The sequence below is a fragment of the Plectropomus leopardus genome, chromosome 22 (assembly GCF_026936395.1).
Source record: "Plectropomus leopardus strain MGB_pleo_1.0 chromosome 22, ASM2693639v1, whole genome shotgun sequence".
Classification (NCBI taxonomy): Eukaryota; Metazoa; Chordata; class Actinopteri; order Perciformes; family Serranidae; genus Plectropomus; species Plectropomus leopardus.
The window spans coordinates 10,651,523-10,669,119 of NC_142197.1; the positions used below are offsets into that span (position 1 = coordinate 10,651,523).

At 40.1% G+C, this 17,597-nt stretch overlaps 1 protein-coding gene across 1 annotated transcript in view; it reads right to left on the minus strand.

The window, feature by feature from the left end:
* Positions 1–76: 76 nt before the first annotated feature.
* LOC121961330 (IQ motif and SEC7 domain-containing protein 3-like) overlaps positions 77–17,597 on the minus strand; it is a 126,038-nt gene continuing 108,517 nt past the window's right edge. Inside the window, 6 exon segments of the mRNA XM_088072630.1 lie at positions 77–4,033; positions 9,890–9,933; positions 10,253–10,345; positions 12,827–12,985; positions 14,574–14,673; positions 15,836–15,961. Coding sequence (XP_087928756.1) covers positions 3,476–4,033; positions 9,890–9,933; positions 10,253–10,345; positions 12,827–12,985; positions 14,574–14,673; positions 15,836–15,961 — 1,080 coding nt within the window. The 3' untranslated portion in view covers positions 77–3,475.

The following is a 17,597-nucleotide window of genomic DNA, read 5'->3' on the forward strand; positions in this document are numbered from 1 at the left end:
TGCTGCTTGAGAAAAGCGATCTTTCGAATCTGCTAAGCAATTAAATCGAAGAATGAAACCAAACAATTGTGTTGAATAGACTTAAATCATCTTTAATAGCATGTTGATATACTGCAAAGACAGGTAGAGAGGGTTCAAAGCCAACTGAGGGAAGTGATGGTTCATATTTGTTACTCAGTTTCCACCTGTTTTACCCTAAATATGTCCATTTTTTATTAACTAGTATGAGCAAACACAGTGTTGAAGAGCCAGACAAGATCCACATGTCATTCATGAAGCGGTGCACTGGTATGGCAGAGCCCTTTTTTCAGTTTCTTTAGGAAAGTTAGCCACTACTGCGCTTCCATATCATATGCTGTACTCCCAGCATATGTGTCCCAAAATGCTACATAGGTTTTCTTTCAAACGTAAACTCATGGTTTTCAGTGTGCCTCATATTCATCTTTATTGCACACGGTTGTCTATCTCCCAAAATGCTTCAACAACACATTGTCAAGTAGGGAAAACTATGCAACCATAAAGAAAGGGTGGTGAAAGACAGGGACAAAAATGGCCGCTATTTGGCAAATAAAGGGCGTCATATTTGCTATTGTAAATCCATTTTCTGTTTGAAGGGGTTTCCAACACATTTTTATTACCAACTCGTGAAATACAAATGCTTGGTCAGTGGTCTGTCATGTCAAAATATGATGCACAAGACATCCCTCATGCGTCAGTTTTGGACGCTCGGGGAGGGCATTTCGATTTCCGGTCAGTACAAGTTTCTTTTGAAAATAACCTTCAGTCTCTGCTTTTTAAATGCATACAGTCTCTTTTAAAAATGAATTTACAGCATAGCTGAAACACTTCCGGTTTACTTCCTTATCTTTAGGCAACAAAAGCACACATTGGGTTCGAGAACATCATGGCTTTGAAAAAATTATGTTATTAAAAGATTAAAACATCTCTAGCAGAGTATGCTAAACATACTAGCACACTGCTCTATTATCAAAACAACTTGATTGACTTTTAGTTTTACGCAGGACAATTGACAGAAGGGTTCCAGGTGAAAGTCCACAGTTTGTTTGACCCATCCACCATGAGGATACACAAATATGGCCATGCGGGTCTTCTCATACCGCCACTAAAGAGTGCATCAATGTGTGACACTGATGGGCTACTGACAAAGCATTGGTATTTGACGTGTTGGAAGTGACACTCGGTTGTGCTGTCATACGTTTATTTTCTTTTTTTTAGGTTCAACCACACACACACAAAAAAAAATCTGCCCTCTTCATCTCCCTCAAGCAAATCAGTCATGCACAAAAATCTCAAACTTTTGGGAATCAGAGTTCAATAGGCCTCCAAACTGATGGCATGCATGAGAAAAGAATAACATTTATATCTGAATGTTGATTTAAACAAACAAAAGAGCAATCAAACAATTACGATCCATCAGTGTAAAAATAATATCAGAACTTTTGATATTAACATAACCTTCAAAAGTTTGTTTATAACCAGTAAAAATATGAAAATTGCCATAATAGCTCATCACTTTGAAAGCGCTAATTTTCTCAATGTGTTGTGAAATAATAACAAAAGCAATTATTGGGAGAGAGGTCGGATTTGTTTACGGGAAAGTTTGGATGCTACTGAGAGGTCACACACACACACGCACACACACACACACACACGCACTCATCATCTCTCTCTCGACTGTTTTTTCTGCAACCTCTGTCTTTCCACTGGGTGAAATCATGAGTGGAAAAGGACAGAAAGATGAGATAGTAACGTCCCCGCTGTGGCTCTGCGATTATAAATCAACAAATCAGACAGGCGGGGTCAGATGGGAGCAGAGTTAACCGAACATCCATTCCGCAGTACCTGGTGGGGCTTATGTTTAAAAGATGGACGCATTCAGGCTGGGGCAGCCGCTGACCTATTTCAGAATGAAGGACGCGTGACAGGGCTATAGCATTTTGAAGGGGCTAAAGGTAGCTTGCTTGTCCTTTCCGCCACTGCTTGAATGTGGTATTTACAGTCTAGGCTGGGGTGAAAGAGAAAGAGATCAGATAATGCATTCTTTTTGTCCCGTTCTTATTTAAAGCAGGCTAGCCAACAGCACAAACAATACCATTAATGCCAGCATTTGCAATATAAGCTGTGTGAGCGCCTCTGTAGTTTTTTGCCTTTTTGAAAATGTCAGACGGAAAGGTTAGGAGGGAAGAGAAAAATAGTCACGAGGGGGCCGAAACAAAAACCTGGGAGTTGTACCGACATAAAGAGACAGCGTCTGGATGTTTCCGGTATTTCTCCTACGCCGACAAAAACACACAAAGGTTTGAATATGCTTTGTGCAAATCAAAATAACACAGATCTTGACATTTGTAGCATCTTCACGGAAGTTCGTTTCCTGAAAAAGCAAAGAAGCGTTGCATGACCAGATTACAGCACAGTGTACATATATTACATGTGAATTGGTTTAGAAAAGTCCGAGAGCAGCTTGAACAATTTCAAAATATGAAAAAAAGAACTCCTGGGAAGCAAGAATAAATATGAAGAGTAAAAGACAAACAACAATCAACAGGAGCATCCCGGGCTGACTTTTTGGTTTGGCAGCAATCCATGTGATTGGTTGTTTTCTGTCAGACTTCACTGTAGGGTGATCTATGGAGAGCAACATTTGAGTGAGAGTGTTTTCTGATGATAGAGAGCCACAACACAGCAGAGGAGCAGATGACAAACGCAGCTTATAGGAGGATGTTTTTTTTTTTCTTTTTGTTATCCAGGGGAGCAGAGAAGAAGAGAGAGCTCTCCATCACGTAAATAAATCAGCAACAGCTAAAACAGGTTGTTTTTTTTGTTGTTGTTATGAAATATCAGTTTTGTTATTCATTTTTTTGTGCTCCTTGAGGGAGAAGCGTGAAAGGACTATTTTCTCAAAGCAAAAGATTTTTTTTTTCTTTTCTCCTAGCCCTAGCATTTAGTCAAGTGCAAAGAAGTCTAGTGGAGGCTATGTATTTTGGCACATGTTTTTCAGTTAAGTGTCAACAATGCACGCACGCGCACATACAGCACAGTAGGCATGAGGTCTGGGATGATAGAAGCGAAACAGAAGGTCCTCGGAGTCCGTCCATCCATCGAAGTCCCATTTCTGTTGTTGTTGGCGGTGAAACCCGAAACGGGAGGAAACCCATCCAGAATATTTTCTCTAGCAAGAGTTAAAACTGACAAAAAGTTATAGAAATTTGTTAAAACTACATAATATTTCAAAATACATGTGGAATCAAGTAAAACTTTATATATGCACTTTATTTCTCTTTTAAAACCTTGATCTTTTAGTTTATTTTTTTCCTTAAATATATGCATATAAGTGAGATTTCATTATTTTTTATTATAGCTCTTTCATCTGTATGTATATATGTACATTATGTACTTTTTAAATAGAAGGGTGAGTGTGTGTGGGCGATTGGGGAAAGAATACTAATTAACTTATTTACACCATGCTCCGAGAGCCACTTGGGGTCCGGTGTAGACTGAGGCGGGGGTCAGGGGGGATGTACTGGTGTGGGTGGTTGTAAGGCGGAGGTGGGGGAGGCAGCGGGGGCTGGTGGCCATCATTGCCATGGGAGCCGTCCGGCGAGCGGACCGGGGTGGACATGGCCGACTGACTGAGCTGGTGGTGGCTGTGGTGGTGATGCTGGTAATGGTGGTGTGTGGGTGTTTGGCTGAGGAACGCCTCCATGCGTCCGTGGCCGCTGTTGTCAAGCATGATGACCTTGACGATCTGCTGACACTGGATGAGTGTCTCGGGCCTCAGATCAGCCATGCTGACGGCCGCCGGGTGGTGCTGCTGGAGGTGGAGGTGGTGGGCGGGGGTGCTTGCCGCTGACTGCAGCTGTGGGTGCTGAGGAGGAGGCGCCGGCCCGTGGGTTAGCCCCTGGGGACCCTGCTGGAAAAGCAGCTCCCCCCGGTGGTTAAGAAGGGCCACGTTCTCGGGACTCCGAGCCGTGCTGCTGAGCTGGTACGTCTGAAGCCTGTTGTGAATTGACACCTAGTTTAGAAAACAGCCAAGAGAACAGCATCAAATGTTATAAAACTGGTTCCTCCTCTACAATCCGTCAAGCCCTCTTTTTGTTTTTTTTGGGGGGTGGTGAATGCACAGCACACACACACACAGGGCATGCGTGGGGGCTTGGGGGGTCGGTGGAGGTGTTAAATCATACTGCACACTCCCCTCCCTCCACCCCCGCAGGTACTGGGAAAAGTGTAGATTGGATGCTGGGAACAGCAGTGTGTGACTGGGGTCAGGAGGAGGACAGTGGTGGGGAATGGGGATAAGAGATTTGGTGCGACGCTACAGAAGGGGCCCGGTGGTTCCAAAGGGGACACTGAGGGCCCCTGTGTCTCCCTTCCAAACCACTGTGTGGCGCTATGGTGACACGAGGAGACTTAAAGGGGTCGGGGGGGAACCAGAACATAGACGGAGGTCATACGGAGAAGAGGGAGAGGTGGAAGGAGAGGAGGTGAGCAGACTGACAACCACAGACGTCCACAGGCAACACTCATCAGAATGCAAACCTCCATATGTCACATTTATTTCAACTCTCTATTTCTCTTCTTTCAAAATGTACCTTCTACTATCTGTCTTCCTTTACCCGCACCTTTCCTCCAAATACATTTTTCTTTTGCTGCTTTTTGGAAACAAGTCACGTTTCCAAGTTACCTTACACTGTGTTTCTCAGAAAGCATATGCCAAAACAAAAATATAGAAGGAATCATCAAAATTCGAGGAATATACCAGCCTGTTCTCATTCCCAACTTGTCAAAGAGGGCCATTCTGTCAGTGCTTTTGGCAAAAGTGTGTAACGACAAAAGCCACCTTTCGCATGGGCATGGAACGCCACCAGATGGCTTCAGGTGAGAACGCAGCCGGACAAAACCGGTCATGGTGTTATTATATGCTGGCAGGCAGCCAGACAGCACCTGCCCTGTCCACATGATACGCGTACAGGCAGTGTCATCAATGCCAGAGGGAACGTGTTGCGTGCGCATCAAATGTGTCAGGATGGCATCAAGTTGAAACGCTGCCAGTAACAACATAATATAAGGAGTGCAAGGATGTCTATTGAGCAGGCGGCAGAGTTGATCGATGGGTCCCGCAAACTACAGACTCTAATCCTGGAGTCTGGTGTTTTAGGAGAATGATGTTTTTTACTACACCTTACCATGTGCTTCCTTTCCCTAAACCTAACCTAACCCAACGTGTGTGTTTGTTGACATTCCAGTATTGGTTGCCATGTGCTGTTACTGGCTAAACAAAAACATGTGCATCATCATCCCGCCATGTTGACGTCATGGTAGCGGCACACCTGATTGACAACAATAGTACACAGAAGGATACCTGCTGCACCACTTTACTGTGATTTAGAGGAATCTGCTGTGCTCAGTGTTACTTGGTCCTCCTCAGCATTTGAAGTTCAAAATCAGCCAGAAACAATAGTTTTGAATCAGGCCAGGTCGAACTAGCAGATGTTGGGACAATTTTGAGAGTGGAAGGAAACTTTTGCATTTCCAAAACATAATCATATATTTTGTCCATATACTGAAGAGGAGTCATAATTTAGTAATTTGGCCTCTCGTCATCTTTTTGAAAAAGATTATGTTAGCCTGTGCACTTAACTACCTTTGAAATCAAGGGAGACACCTAAAGACAGCTAACGCCAGCAAGCATTTTGAGTCATTTCTGCATTCCAGGTGTGTATGGAGATATTTTGTAAAAAGAACGCAAAGGAAGGAAAGGAAAACAACCATTTTTAAAAATGTATGTATCCATGCAGACAGGGTCTTAATGTTAATCTTTAGCTCACTATTAAGCAAAATTTTTTTTTTTAGCTAACTTGTTAGTTAATCTACAAGCTACTGTAGCTAAAGGCTTTATGGGCTGTTTCTAAGTCTTGTGAACCAAATCCAAGTCACATCACAGGTTTTTAGAGGGCTAATTCACACCAGATCTCAAGTCCAGTAATGCACATGATAGGCCAGCATGAATAGCACAGTGACCAAAAAATTGCAAGTAATAAATCAAAGCATCCGTATGTGTAAAAACAGTCAATTGAGTCCAGGTCTCAAGTCCGCAGCTCTGCTATGTACTGTAAGTTTGGTAACTTACTACATACTTTAATGCGGTCAAATTTCTGACTAAAGATCTTCATTTTGAATTAACTTTTAATGTGTCAATATAGTTTCCCACCTAAACTCTTCAAAATGGCAACTGTGCGAATAAGGTCAACAGTAATTCATCTGCAGTATAATAGAATTTTAATGTGAAGTATGTAAGGTAAGAACGGGCTTACAACTCTTCTATTCTCTTACAGGAGCCAACATAACTCTTGTGTGAGAGAACTCCATTAACATTTGCTCCCATTCAATCTGCCAACCACTATTTCTCCTTGACGTCTTGGCACGTAAACTTAAGAGTACAGTATCAATGAGCTCTGAACCACTTTAGATAAAGGATTTAGCTGACTTTCTGGTGCCTTTCAAAACTTTGATTTTTGAGTAGAAAGAGTATTTTTTCCTTATCGATGACCAAATGAATTTCTGTACTGGTCATAAGTTTACTGTTACATTGACAGACTTGACTGTTAGGTTACTAAAATTAAGCAAAAAAAGGACATTTATATACCTATATAGGAAAAGTAATACACCATGTCCAAAATCACTTCCTATTTCCTATTTGGCCTAGTGTATTTATTTTTATTTATTTATTTTAAATATAGTTTGAGATTTATGCACCACACATAGTGCCCTCCAAAAGTCCCACAATGGAATACTACTAAGTACATACAAATAGTCAGTAGATGCACTATATTAGACTTTTACTATTTTCTCTAAGCCTGGTCTAAATTGTTTTCTATCCTGTGTTTATAACTAAAAGAACAGGTTTTACCAGGGATAATCTTTTTAAGCTTTTCATTTATTTCATTTTAATTTTTTTCATTGGCAAAACTAGTAGGGTTAAAAAACAAAACAAAAATAGGCCAGGATCATTTTTTCTTTTTCACTTTTCTACTCCATGTCTGCTTAGTATGTAAAACCAGGCAAGCAAATGGATGGATCATCAAAAAAAAAAATCTCATTTGCAGCTTTGGGCTTCCATAGCTATCCCTATGAAAATTCAACTTTTTAATTTACTATGCAGTAAAAGTTGACTTTAACTGTTAAAGTAATACAATCTACAGCTCTACATAACAGCAATAAGATTTTTGTGTTAGGATAGCAAATAAAGAAATTATCACTGGCAAAGTTTTACTGATTTGCATTTAAGTCTGGCTTCATTTTTTTTTTTTTTATCTTTTTATTCAAGTGCATTTTAGTCACTTTGGTAACAAATCACACACATGTGATTTGGACTGTGTGGGACCCATCTGACACCACTCTGCTCTAAAGAGGCCAGGAGTGGGAGGATCGTTAGCTGGATTGGCTGCACCTGAGGAGAAGCTGGCAAAGCTTTAAAAGGGCCACTACTTGCAACAGCTTCTGTTTGCCTGTCCTCTCCATGATGATGGCTTTCTTTGTCTTTGGTTTTGCTTTTCATGTCAAAAAAAACCCCACAACAAGCAACAAGCTACAAATCTGCTCAAACTTGTGCTCCAACATGTCACTGACATTACTAAGTGACTACTATCAAACTCTCCCCTCCTTCGGATTTTAAAAGCTTACTGTGCAACTATCCCTGTATTTATGTGTCTAGTACCATGATACTCAACTTATCTGGCACCTAAAAGGGTGCCAAGTGCTTTTAGGATACAAAGGGTGCCATAAAACAGAATCAAAATAGAACATGGAGGATCCCCAGCACCCTCAGATTAAGGTCCTATCCAAGCCCCTAATGTTCCAAAATCCTAGAAACATCCTAAAATCCAAGAAATGTCCTAAAATCCTGGAAACATATACGGGGCTCCTGTGACTGGCCCCTGGCCTCCTTACATTTTGCAAAAGTGGCACCCAAGCAAAGCCAGTTACGTATCCCTGCTCTGGTACAAGCAGCAGGATTCACTGTGTGACCCTCCTGGTTTCTCAGATAAATGTGTTTTGACAGTAAATGGCTCCCCACCAGCCTCTGACATTTACTGCAGGCTGCACGGTAGAGGGGAAGGCGGTTGCTGAAGGTAATTCAGACAACCATGAGCACTGGCCTGATCATAGCTCACTGTCATGAAGACCACAACAGAAAAAAATCATTTCATTTTAATGCTTCTTGTGCAGCAATGAATGCATGTTTGCTGTGCAGAAACCATTGTCATTCTACAAGCATTTATGGTTTTGAAAATGACAGTATTTCTGCTCTAATCAGCACCGAAGTAAAGATTTACAGCCAAACATAAAACCAGTGAGCTGTGTGGAATTAAACAGCCACTGACTGTCAACTTGACCCTGTGGCTTTTCACTCCAGCCCCCTAAACTCCACAGCCACAGAAAGGGCTATGGAAAGGTCACTGGATGCCACTAGGATGGTAATTGCAAGGCCCCATGGGTACTGTAGTTCAGCGTGCTCTGTTGCTCACATGTTTGCACGAGAAGTTTCCCCCGAAGATCTGGCAGAGGGGTGGTGAGGTGACGTCTCCAGGTCAAATGAGCGTTAAATTTATCCGCCCGCATGTTACTGTGTTAATTAAGGTCTCAGTGTGGGTACACACACACACGCGCACGCACACACACACACACACACACACACACACAGTATTCCTCTTTTAGCAATAGCTGTTTTTTCTTCTTTCCTTTAAAGCGCCTAAAAGAGTCACCATTTCTGCCTGAGCTTGTGAAACTAATTACAACCTATTCCTTTTTAGGCTTGCAGATAATATTAAAGCCTCTGAGTCGGGTGCATTTTCTGTAAATAGAACCTGTTCTGACTGCTATGATTTTATTAACCCTTTCAAACCTGGCCAAAATGGCTTAATTTCTTTCAAAAACATGGGAAGAAGGAAAAGAACAACTTAAGAAATGACCCCAACAAATACAGAGGAAGTTGATATTTTAAAAATGACTTTAAAATTGACACAAAAAGAAAAAAAAAGAAAGCAAAAACAAAGAAACAGAAAACAATCAAACAAGGAAATGACCTGAAAAAATTATTATTTTTGTAACATTAGTTATAGCAGTTAGGTTTTTTATCAATATGTTTTGTTTACTTTGTAAAACCTGATGAAAAAACAGATCCAATTTTTTAATGACATTATTTCAGTACTTTTTCAATTATTATGTTTTATTGACTTACATAACCTGTCCTGCCAAATTCATGTAAATGACATAGAAAATAGCTTATGCGATAAACACCATTTTAGGCATCTCATGGCAGTGAAATGAACATTCAGTTCACGGGCAACAGCTCTGGTGGACATTCCTGCAGTCAGCATGCCAATGGCACGCTTCCTGAAACTTGGGACATCTGTGGCATTCTGTTGTGTAATCAAATTGCAGATTTTAAAGCTTCCTTTTATTGTGGCCATCCATGCTTAACCAGCATCCTGATATGCCACTCCTGTCATGTAGATCTTGTAAAAGAAGTTCACTAACACATATTTGAACAAATTTCCCACCAACATTTGAGAGAAATTAGTCTTAGATGTTAAACCTAAACCTGTGAAAACTGGAAACAAAACCAAAAGTGTTGCAATGAAATTTTTGTCCAGTGTAGTTTGGTTGGGATACCTCACATGCCCGCAGCGCTTTACCCAGCAGCACTCGTTCTCTCATCCACTCTTCACCCACTCCTGCTTGACGCCTCTAGCCCTGCAGATATGACTAGTCCTCAGGTTTCATTCTATCTCATCCTATCTAGATAATGACACACTGCACTGACTTACCTGTTATTTGGGACATGGCCCTATCATTAAGCACTTACCTCTACTGCATTGTGTCCGCTTCTTTCATCTATCTCCTGGTTTCCTGGACAGAGGAGAAAAATAGAGGGAAAAGGGGGGAGTGGCAGCAAAATGTCTTTTACTGCATTTTAAAGTATTTGATGGAGAAATAAATCAGGCACTTTATATTACTCCACTTATTCCAAAGTAAAGATAAGGAATATAAGATTTGTTAGAGTGCAGTGGCTCCTTTTTTAAGTATAAAATGTTTCATCAATCTATTCATAAAAACAGCAGTGGTTTAACTTTGTTTCAGCTGCAGGTAAATTAATGTAATCGAGGGCAATGTCCCTGCAGCGCATTTTAAAATTAAAAAGCAGCGGTGCACACACACTCACACACACCTGATGGGGAGCCCTGTTTGCCGCGCAGCTCTAGCTGTGTGCCGTTGTTCTTTACTGCATGTGTCTTGGCTCCCTGCTGTTTCTCCAGCTCCCCTGCAGAGAACAGAAGATAAAATAAATCATCAAAATATAACCACCGCAACAGAGAGAAAAATAGGTAAACAGACAAACTGATGGAAAAGAGTCACAATATTAACCCGCCTAACTATTTTTCTTTATCTCAGATGCTGAGCACACGTGCTTTTTGTTGCCTTCCTCTCCTCCACTCTCTCCTCTAATCTCAAAACACAACTCGCCATCTCTCTAATTACACTTCACACTTGATGGTAATTGCATGTCATTTCCAATCATGATGACTAAATGTTGTTTTGTCTCCACACATGCGCCGCATTCTAATTCTGAGGCCAAACTGCTGAAATCTGCCAGGTGCGACCTTTAACGTGCAGTGCAATATGTCCTCTGATTCATTTTGTTGACAAAAAAGTAACAAAATAAACAAAATATGTCCTGTTTGTAGTTTATCTTGTGGAAAAGGAGGTCAGATGAAGCTATAAATAAACAGTGGCAGTGCTTAATTTTATAGGTCAGCATTTTCCCAATAAATTATTTACTAGTTTCCTTGAAATGAGCATGCATTTTGGTACTAATCATGGAGAAAATAGAGACAGTGTTTTAAATTGAGCTGTTCTTTCAAGGAAATTCCTATTGTTCCTTTAATTAGAACATTTTTCCAATTTAATATATGAAGCTTGGTGGAAGTTCAGTCAGAAAACTTTCTTTATACACAAATATCTCGCTTTTTCCAAACAACCCATTACTTCCTCTCCTGCACTGCCACTATGTTTCCACGTAAAGTGCTGTCGGGGAGTGGAAGTGGGTTATAAAACCCAACAGCAAGCCTGCATTAATGCAGAATATTTTGTATTTATAATAAAATACCCTTCTCTAGAAAACGGTTGTGTTCATTTTAATGAATGTTTGTTCAGTGAAAAATGAAATCTCTCCTGATTGAAACACTTGTAAGTATTAACTGTTACAATTAGGCCTACAGTGCAGGCATACTGACTTAAGAGAAGGGAACAGAAAGACCTAACACCATGTGTGAAATATTTTAGCGTGACCGTTGAACTGAATTAAAATGATCTATTCCATTAGGAATTTCCTTTATTATAAAGATCCAGATGCAGGATAAAAATGCACCTCTATATAAAACAGAAACTGTAAGAGGGGACCAAAAAGAAAAAGGCCCAAACAGAAGTGAGCCAGCCGCAGGCATGTTTGCTAACGTGCCAACAATACAAACCCTTGGAGGAGAAAGGATGATGTGGTGTTTTTTTGTGCAAGTGCCAGCAATCATTCTTGTTCCAAATGTTATTCCTATGTTATGTCTTGAGAGAAAGTTTGTTTAAAGAAATATGTCTCAACATGAGTTATTTGTGCTTGGTTTACATGTTTTTGTGCACAGTAGCTGTCTCTCCTCACTCCACTCAGTGAGAGAAATAGCTTCCGTCTGTCAACCACTGCCTGTCTCCATATGTTGCTGCCTGCTCTCCCTGGGCTGCTGGCCCTCCCTTTCTGTGAAGGGTAATGCAGTTGCGTCAAATCCCAGCAGGGATGCTCCCTTTGATGCCCACTGGCAGGAGCTAGACTCTGGATACCCTGGTTCTCCATGTGGGTCTAAGTATGTGCATGTCTTATTGTCTGGAGAATTTCATATGTACCCAGACCCAAAACAACTCAGATGCCTGGCAGCTTTCAGGAACACTGGCCTCCTTTCACCTCCAATTTACTGCCCTCCTGCAGTCTGTTTGAGCTGCAGTGCACCAAAGGAAACACAATACAAAAGTCATTCTGCACCTACACAAGTTAGCAAATAATAAAAAACAAAGGATGGCTGCTTCTGACTCATGTGTACTATCTGAGGACCTATCGATTCCCACACAGAGTATAAAAGAATTCACTGTGGGCTCCCACTTTCCAAGATGTGAGATTATTGATTTGGTCCAAAATTTGATGCTGGTTGCATTGCCAGGGGAGGAATACACACAAACATTTCAAATAATTGGCACAAGCAAACACATACACTGTCAAATGGGACAAGTTAATCTTACATAAAAAAGTCTTGGAAGCCAACTGCCTTGAAAAAGGAATAAAAAAAAATAATTCATGCTTACTTCATATCTAATTGTTAAATTAAGTTAATTAAAATTCAGCTGTATTAACTTAACTTTGTGAAGTTGTTTGAACTCAGAAATGACCATAAAAATCACCTTGTTCTTTCTAAGGATTAGCAGCTTCAGTAAACTTCAGTTGATCATCACGAAGACATTTTGCCCCTGATGAAGTTAGGAGATCTGTGAGTTCTGCACTGTTAACATGTTTCAGAAAAGCGTCCAGTAGTTTGTAAGATTAGCTGCTGACAGACAGATTCACACACTCACACACTTACACACTTGTACATTCATTTGGCCTTATTTATTTTATATACACCTTTAACCCCCCCCCCCATTTCTGGCAGCCTCCAGTTTTTCATTGTATTACCAAGGGAAAAACCATAAAAAGACAGACACTTACACTCAATGCGTATCTGCTCCATCTCCGACACCTCCGCAATTGATTCCTTCAAGTCTTCTACAAACTTAAGGAGCTCTTCAGCACTCGGGGCACAGAAGTTAAGTACCTGCTTCTTATCTGAGCCAAAAGGTGACAGGATGGTGATGCCATGAGGGTAGTCTGGGGAGCACAGAGCACATTGAGTTGTTGAGACAAGAGCAACAAAGGCATTTGCAAGAACTGTTTGCAAGATATTAGAAAGTTTAACACCACTGGTGTGAAAATGCTAACAAAATGCCTCAAAAAAAGTAGATTTGTGAGCTCATTTTGTTTGAGATATTTTTATGAAGACAATCTACTTAGCATGCAATGTGGACTGAAGGGGGATGGGATAATTACATTTTAGTAAGAGCAAAGGCATGATTAATGTGAAGACTTTCTATGGGAACAACCAGGATGATGAATTTCGGCCATCATGAACATAAAAAATGAACCAATAAAAGAAGTTTAATATTAAAGCTGTTTCAAATACAGCCATAACTCCTACACCCCCTCAACTTAGGCGGACTTCTCCCTGGTTTGTCATGGTCCAAAGCTTTGGGTGTTATGTCTACAGCTGTAAAGTAATGCGTTTCTGTAATCCCACTACTTTTTGCAGTAACTACTTATGTAACTTATTACTTTTTCAAATAAATACTACAATTACTCGCTACTTTTGTCTAGATCATAGCAGACAATTGCAGTCACCAGCAGCTATGCGTGGCTCAGGTAAGCGGCATTCAGTCCCTTCATCTTGTCTGTGTGTGTATTTGAGCAAGAGACACACATTCACACACACACAAAGAGGGGATGAGAACGTGGAAGGTGGACTATTGCATGAAATGTTTATGTAAGTTATAAATAACCTTATATGGACTGTCGGGGGTTGACCAGCACATTACTAGTCACCCGAAATTACAGTGGAGCGATTCATCATCCACCATTACTGTCACTGCACACAATGGCCAGCAGTTCAGACAATTTGAGCTTGCCTTTGTGGAAATATGGACATTATTCCCCCCTCCTTGAGATCAATGACAAATTAGGCCTATAGTGGTGAGTTGCAGGACTTGGATTACTGTAATGATTAAAGGATAAAACTCTTTGTGTTTATGTTTTTGAGAATCATTTTTATCACTTTATTTCCTCTCATGATGAAAAACTACTGTCACGTATCTGAGAAGCAATTCTAATTTAATTTTACTTTGCCAAGAGTATTAAAACTGACTTGTTGCTGGAGACTACAATAAAAAAGCCTATTAAAACATATCACTTATGTGTCCACCAGTTACTTTGCATTATATTGAATATGGGTACAATCCAAGATAAAATTTGACAGTTTTCTTGTCCCACACTGTGCTACAGCAACATTAAAATAATGTAGCTATGTAGACCTTAAGATAATTAAAGCAAGACTGACAGATAACATTATATAAAGAATATACTATAATATATATAATAAACATAAAATATATCCACAGAATAACATACTATCGTTTGCCTACATTACACAGATGTGCAAGTTTGTTGACGTTTTAGTTTTAAGAATGTAGTAAGGATAAGATTTGCTATGTGCAAGGGTATTTGTTCGTAAAACAGTATACAGTTAAACAGAATATGCAGTCATTGGTAAAGTAATTTAAATATTTTTCAGACAAGTAACTATGTAACTGTAACTGATTCAGTAACTTGAACAACACTGGTCTGCAGTGAAGACATTGTGACTTACATTCATTTTCAAACAGGTGAAACTGCATGCCGAGTAGGCCCATTGCTTTGCAGAAAGTGTAGGCTGCAGAACTCTTCTTCTTTGGACAAAGCTTCAAGATCTGCAGACAACAAGAACAATCAGTGGCAAGTTTGAATGACAGGGAGAGAGCATTAAATGCCTTTATTATGAACCCTTTTGATTTTTTTTTTTTTTTTTTGATTTCCATATCACAGAGAAATCTCAAAGAAAGAACTGCCAATATAAAATATATTCAAAGAGCAGATCGAGTCAACATTAATGTACACTACAAGCTTCAAAGTGTTCAGATTGGGAAAAACAAACACCCTGGCAAGCTTAAATCACAGATGTTACACAGCTTTTTTCACTAAATGACCTTACAGATAGAGAAAAAAGAGGCAAATCTGTTTTGCTGCGCAACTGGGGGGCTAAATTACCAGGCAAACCGTATTAAACCAGTACATCACATTGGCACTTAAACACTATTTGACATGTTCAAGCTGCTTGACGAGGGGGTTCATATTAAAAGAAAAGTCCCCCATTATTTTAATTTCGCCGTAAAGACCATTTCTGTCCTGCTTTCAAAGCTGTCAGGAAAAAAAAAAAAAAACCTCTTGCTGGAATATATCGCACCGCTAACTTTTAGTGCCAAATGAACAGAAATCCACTGTGATGTTGGAGGGTGACTTCTTTGACCTCTTACTTTAAAATCAGCTTTTTAACCTCCTTTTTCTACAGTCACCAATTACTTTAATGCTTTAGCAGAAAAATGAAAAGGGATGTTGTTTTTTCTTTAGCTGTTTTGACACAATTATGAGAGTAGTTTAACACTTTGGATAGCTAACCCCTATATGGCTCCTGATAATCATGCCCAACATCAAACCTTTGATAATTTTCCAATCTACATGACTTTGGACCAAATTAATAACTTATCTGTCCTGCGATCCAAGTGAAACTTTATTACTGGCCCTTAAAGCTGCTCTGCATGGGACAGATCTTTGCTTATGAGTGCACTGCAAAACTGAGCTTGCCACTATGTATTATTAAAAGAAATAGCCAGAGAGTTATGAAACAACATAAAAGAAGAGAGGGGGCTCACAGTCGGAGTAGGTGATGGTGCATTGCAGCTGTCACAACAAAAATAAGCAGCTTTAAAAATTGACTGCAGAAAGCCATTTTTTGTGTGCGTGTGTGTGAGTGTGGGGGGGGGGGTTAAAAGACACTGTAAACAACATATAGAGGAAATGTTTTTATATGCATACCACAATGAGATCATTGAAGAGGAAGACTTCTCTCTGGTGTGCTGCCTGTTTCTGGGCCTTGTTGACATCCGTCACCTCAAAGAGTCGACTGCAGCACACCAGTCTTCGATGAGGGACAGAAAGAACCTGCAGAGAGAGACGCAGACATTGAGGTGAAAGGAGAGCGTCAATCACTCGGATGAGGTGTCGGAGAGGCTTTAAAGTCATTCTATATGACGAGATAGAGAGCGAAACCCCCGGAGAAACTGGGGGGAAAGTGTCAAAGTGAAACAGGCAGACTTTTAATACAAATGACTTTTGGCTGCAGTGCTACACATTAGAGTGAAGTATCAGGAAAAAAAGCTCATTAAACACAGTTTGCTGAGACAAATTAGTGACTTAAAGACTGACCTGAGAACCTTAAAAACATTAATTAGTTAAATAGAGCGCCAGATAAGACTTCCTGCTACCTCAAGGTTATCTGAATATGATCTGTCTCCCCCTAAGGAGAACAAGCATAAATGCAAGTCTGTTTTCTAGGGGCAAAGGCACCATTCATACTTTGCCACGTGAAAAGTTGCAATCAGACGCAAAAAAATATCTTTAAAAATTGTGCATAGCTTCAAGACTTTATGAGCATGTTTGTGCTGTTATATCATTTGCACAATATCTTTTGTGAGTCAGACCTTGAGACGGGGCAGATAGCTATTGCAAGTGAAGTGCAATTCATGGTACTATCAGTAACCGCAATCCATTCTTTGTGACTTTGCCCTTGAGGTTTTGTTGGGTTTTTTTTTGCAATATACATCTTGCTGCGAAGTCACTGGTTCTGACACCAGACTGAATCAGATTAGCAAAGGTGCTCTACACTCAGAGGTCTACTGTAAAGGCTGTGGTTGTGTCGCTGGAGGCCAAGCTTCTCCTCTTGGACTTTAGTGCTTTTCCCTGTTAAAGCAGATTACACTACAAAAAAGGCAGCGACTGATCTAATCATGTCGTCTCCCTTCACACTCTTGTCTTTTTGACTCGTCTCCATGTTGGATCACTGCAGGAATCCAAACAACAGCTGAGTATGTCAGTCGACATGGAGTTGATCCCTTCTTCATGATAAAATAGAAATATTCACAGCCTCTCTTCGGTTGTCCCTCTGTGCATTTCCAGTTTTTATTCCCTGTGCTCCCTGTGGACTTTTTGCAGTGAAGTGAGTACACACACACTCGCTCTGTCATCACTGCAGGCTCTTGCCCGGCCAGCCACAGTCAGCCTGTTTTTTCATTACACTAATGTCAGACAAATGTAAAGACATCATTAGCGTGAAATGCCTCTTGTGTGTTAAAAAAGTAATAGTCCTTCCCTAAGCACCTTGGCAAGAGATGTCGCACAAATTGCAAGACAAAAAGAAAAAGAGCGAAAGAGATAAAAGGATATTATTCATAATTTAAAAAATACAGAAACAACAACAATAATTATTATTGTTATTATCATTAGTATATTTTTTTTTAATAAATTTCAGGTGAATTTCCTGTAACTCTTAATTTGTGCCTTTTTTCAGTGGTTTTTGGAAGAAAATAAGCTCATTTGCTTAGGTTTGCAGGGTTAGGGTAAATACTTGAATGCAAATATACTTCATCACATACAAGAAGAGTTTTTATGGCTTTCATAAAGTCATCAAATGTTTACAGAGAGCAAACTCCTGTAAATCATCCTCATATGAGCAACTTCTCTGAGCATTTTCGTTTCAAATCCACAATACAGGGACTTTGACAGCTGCTATGATTGTATA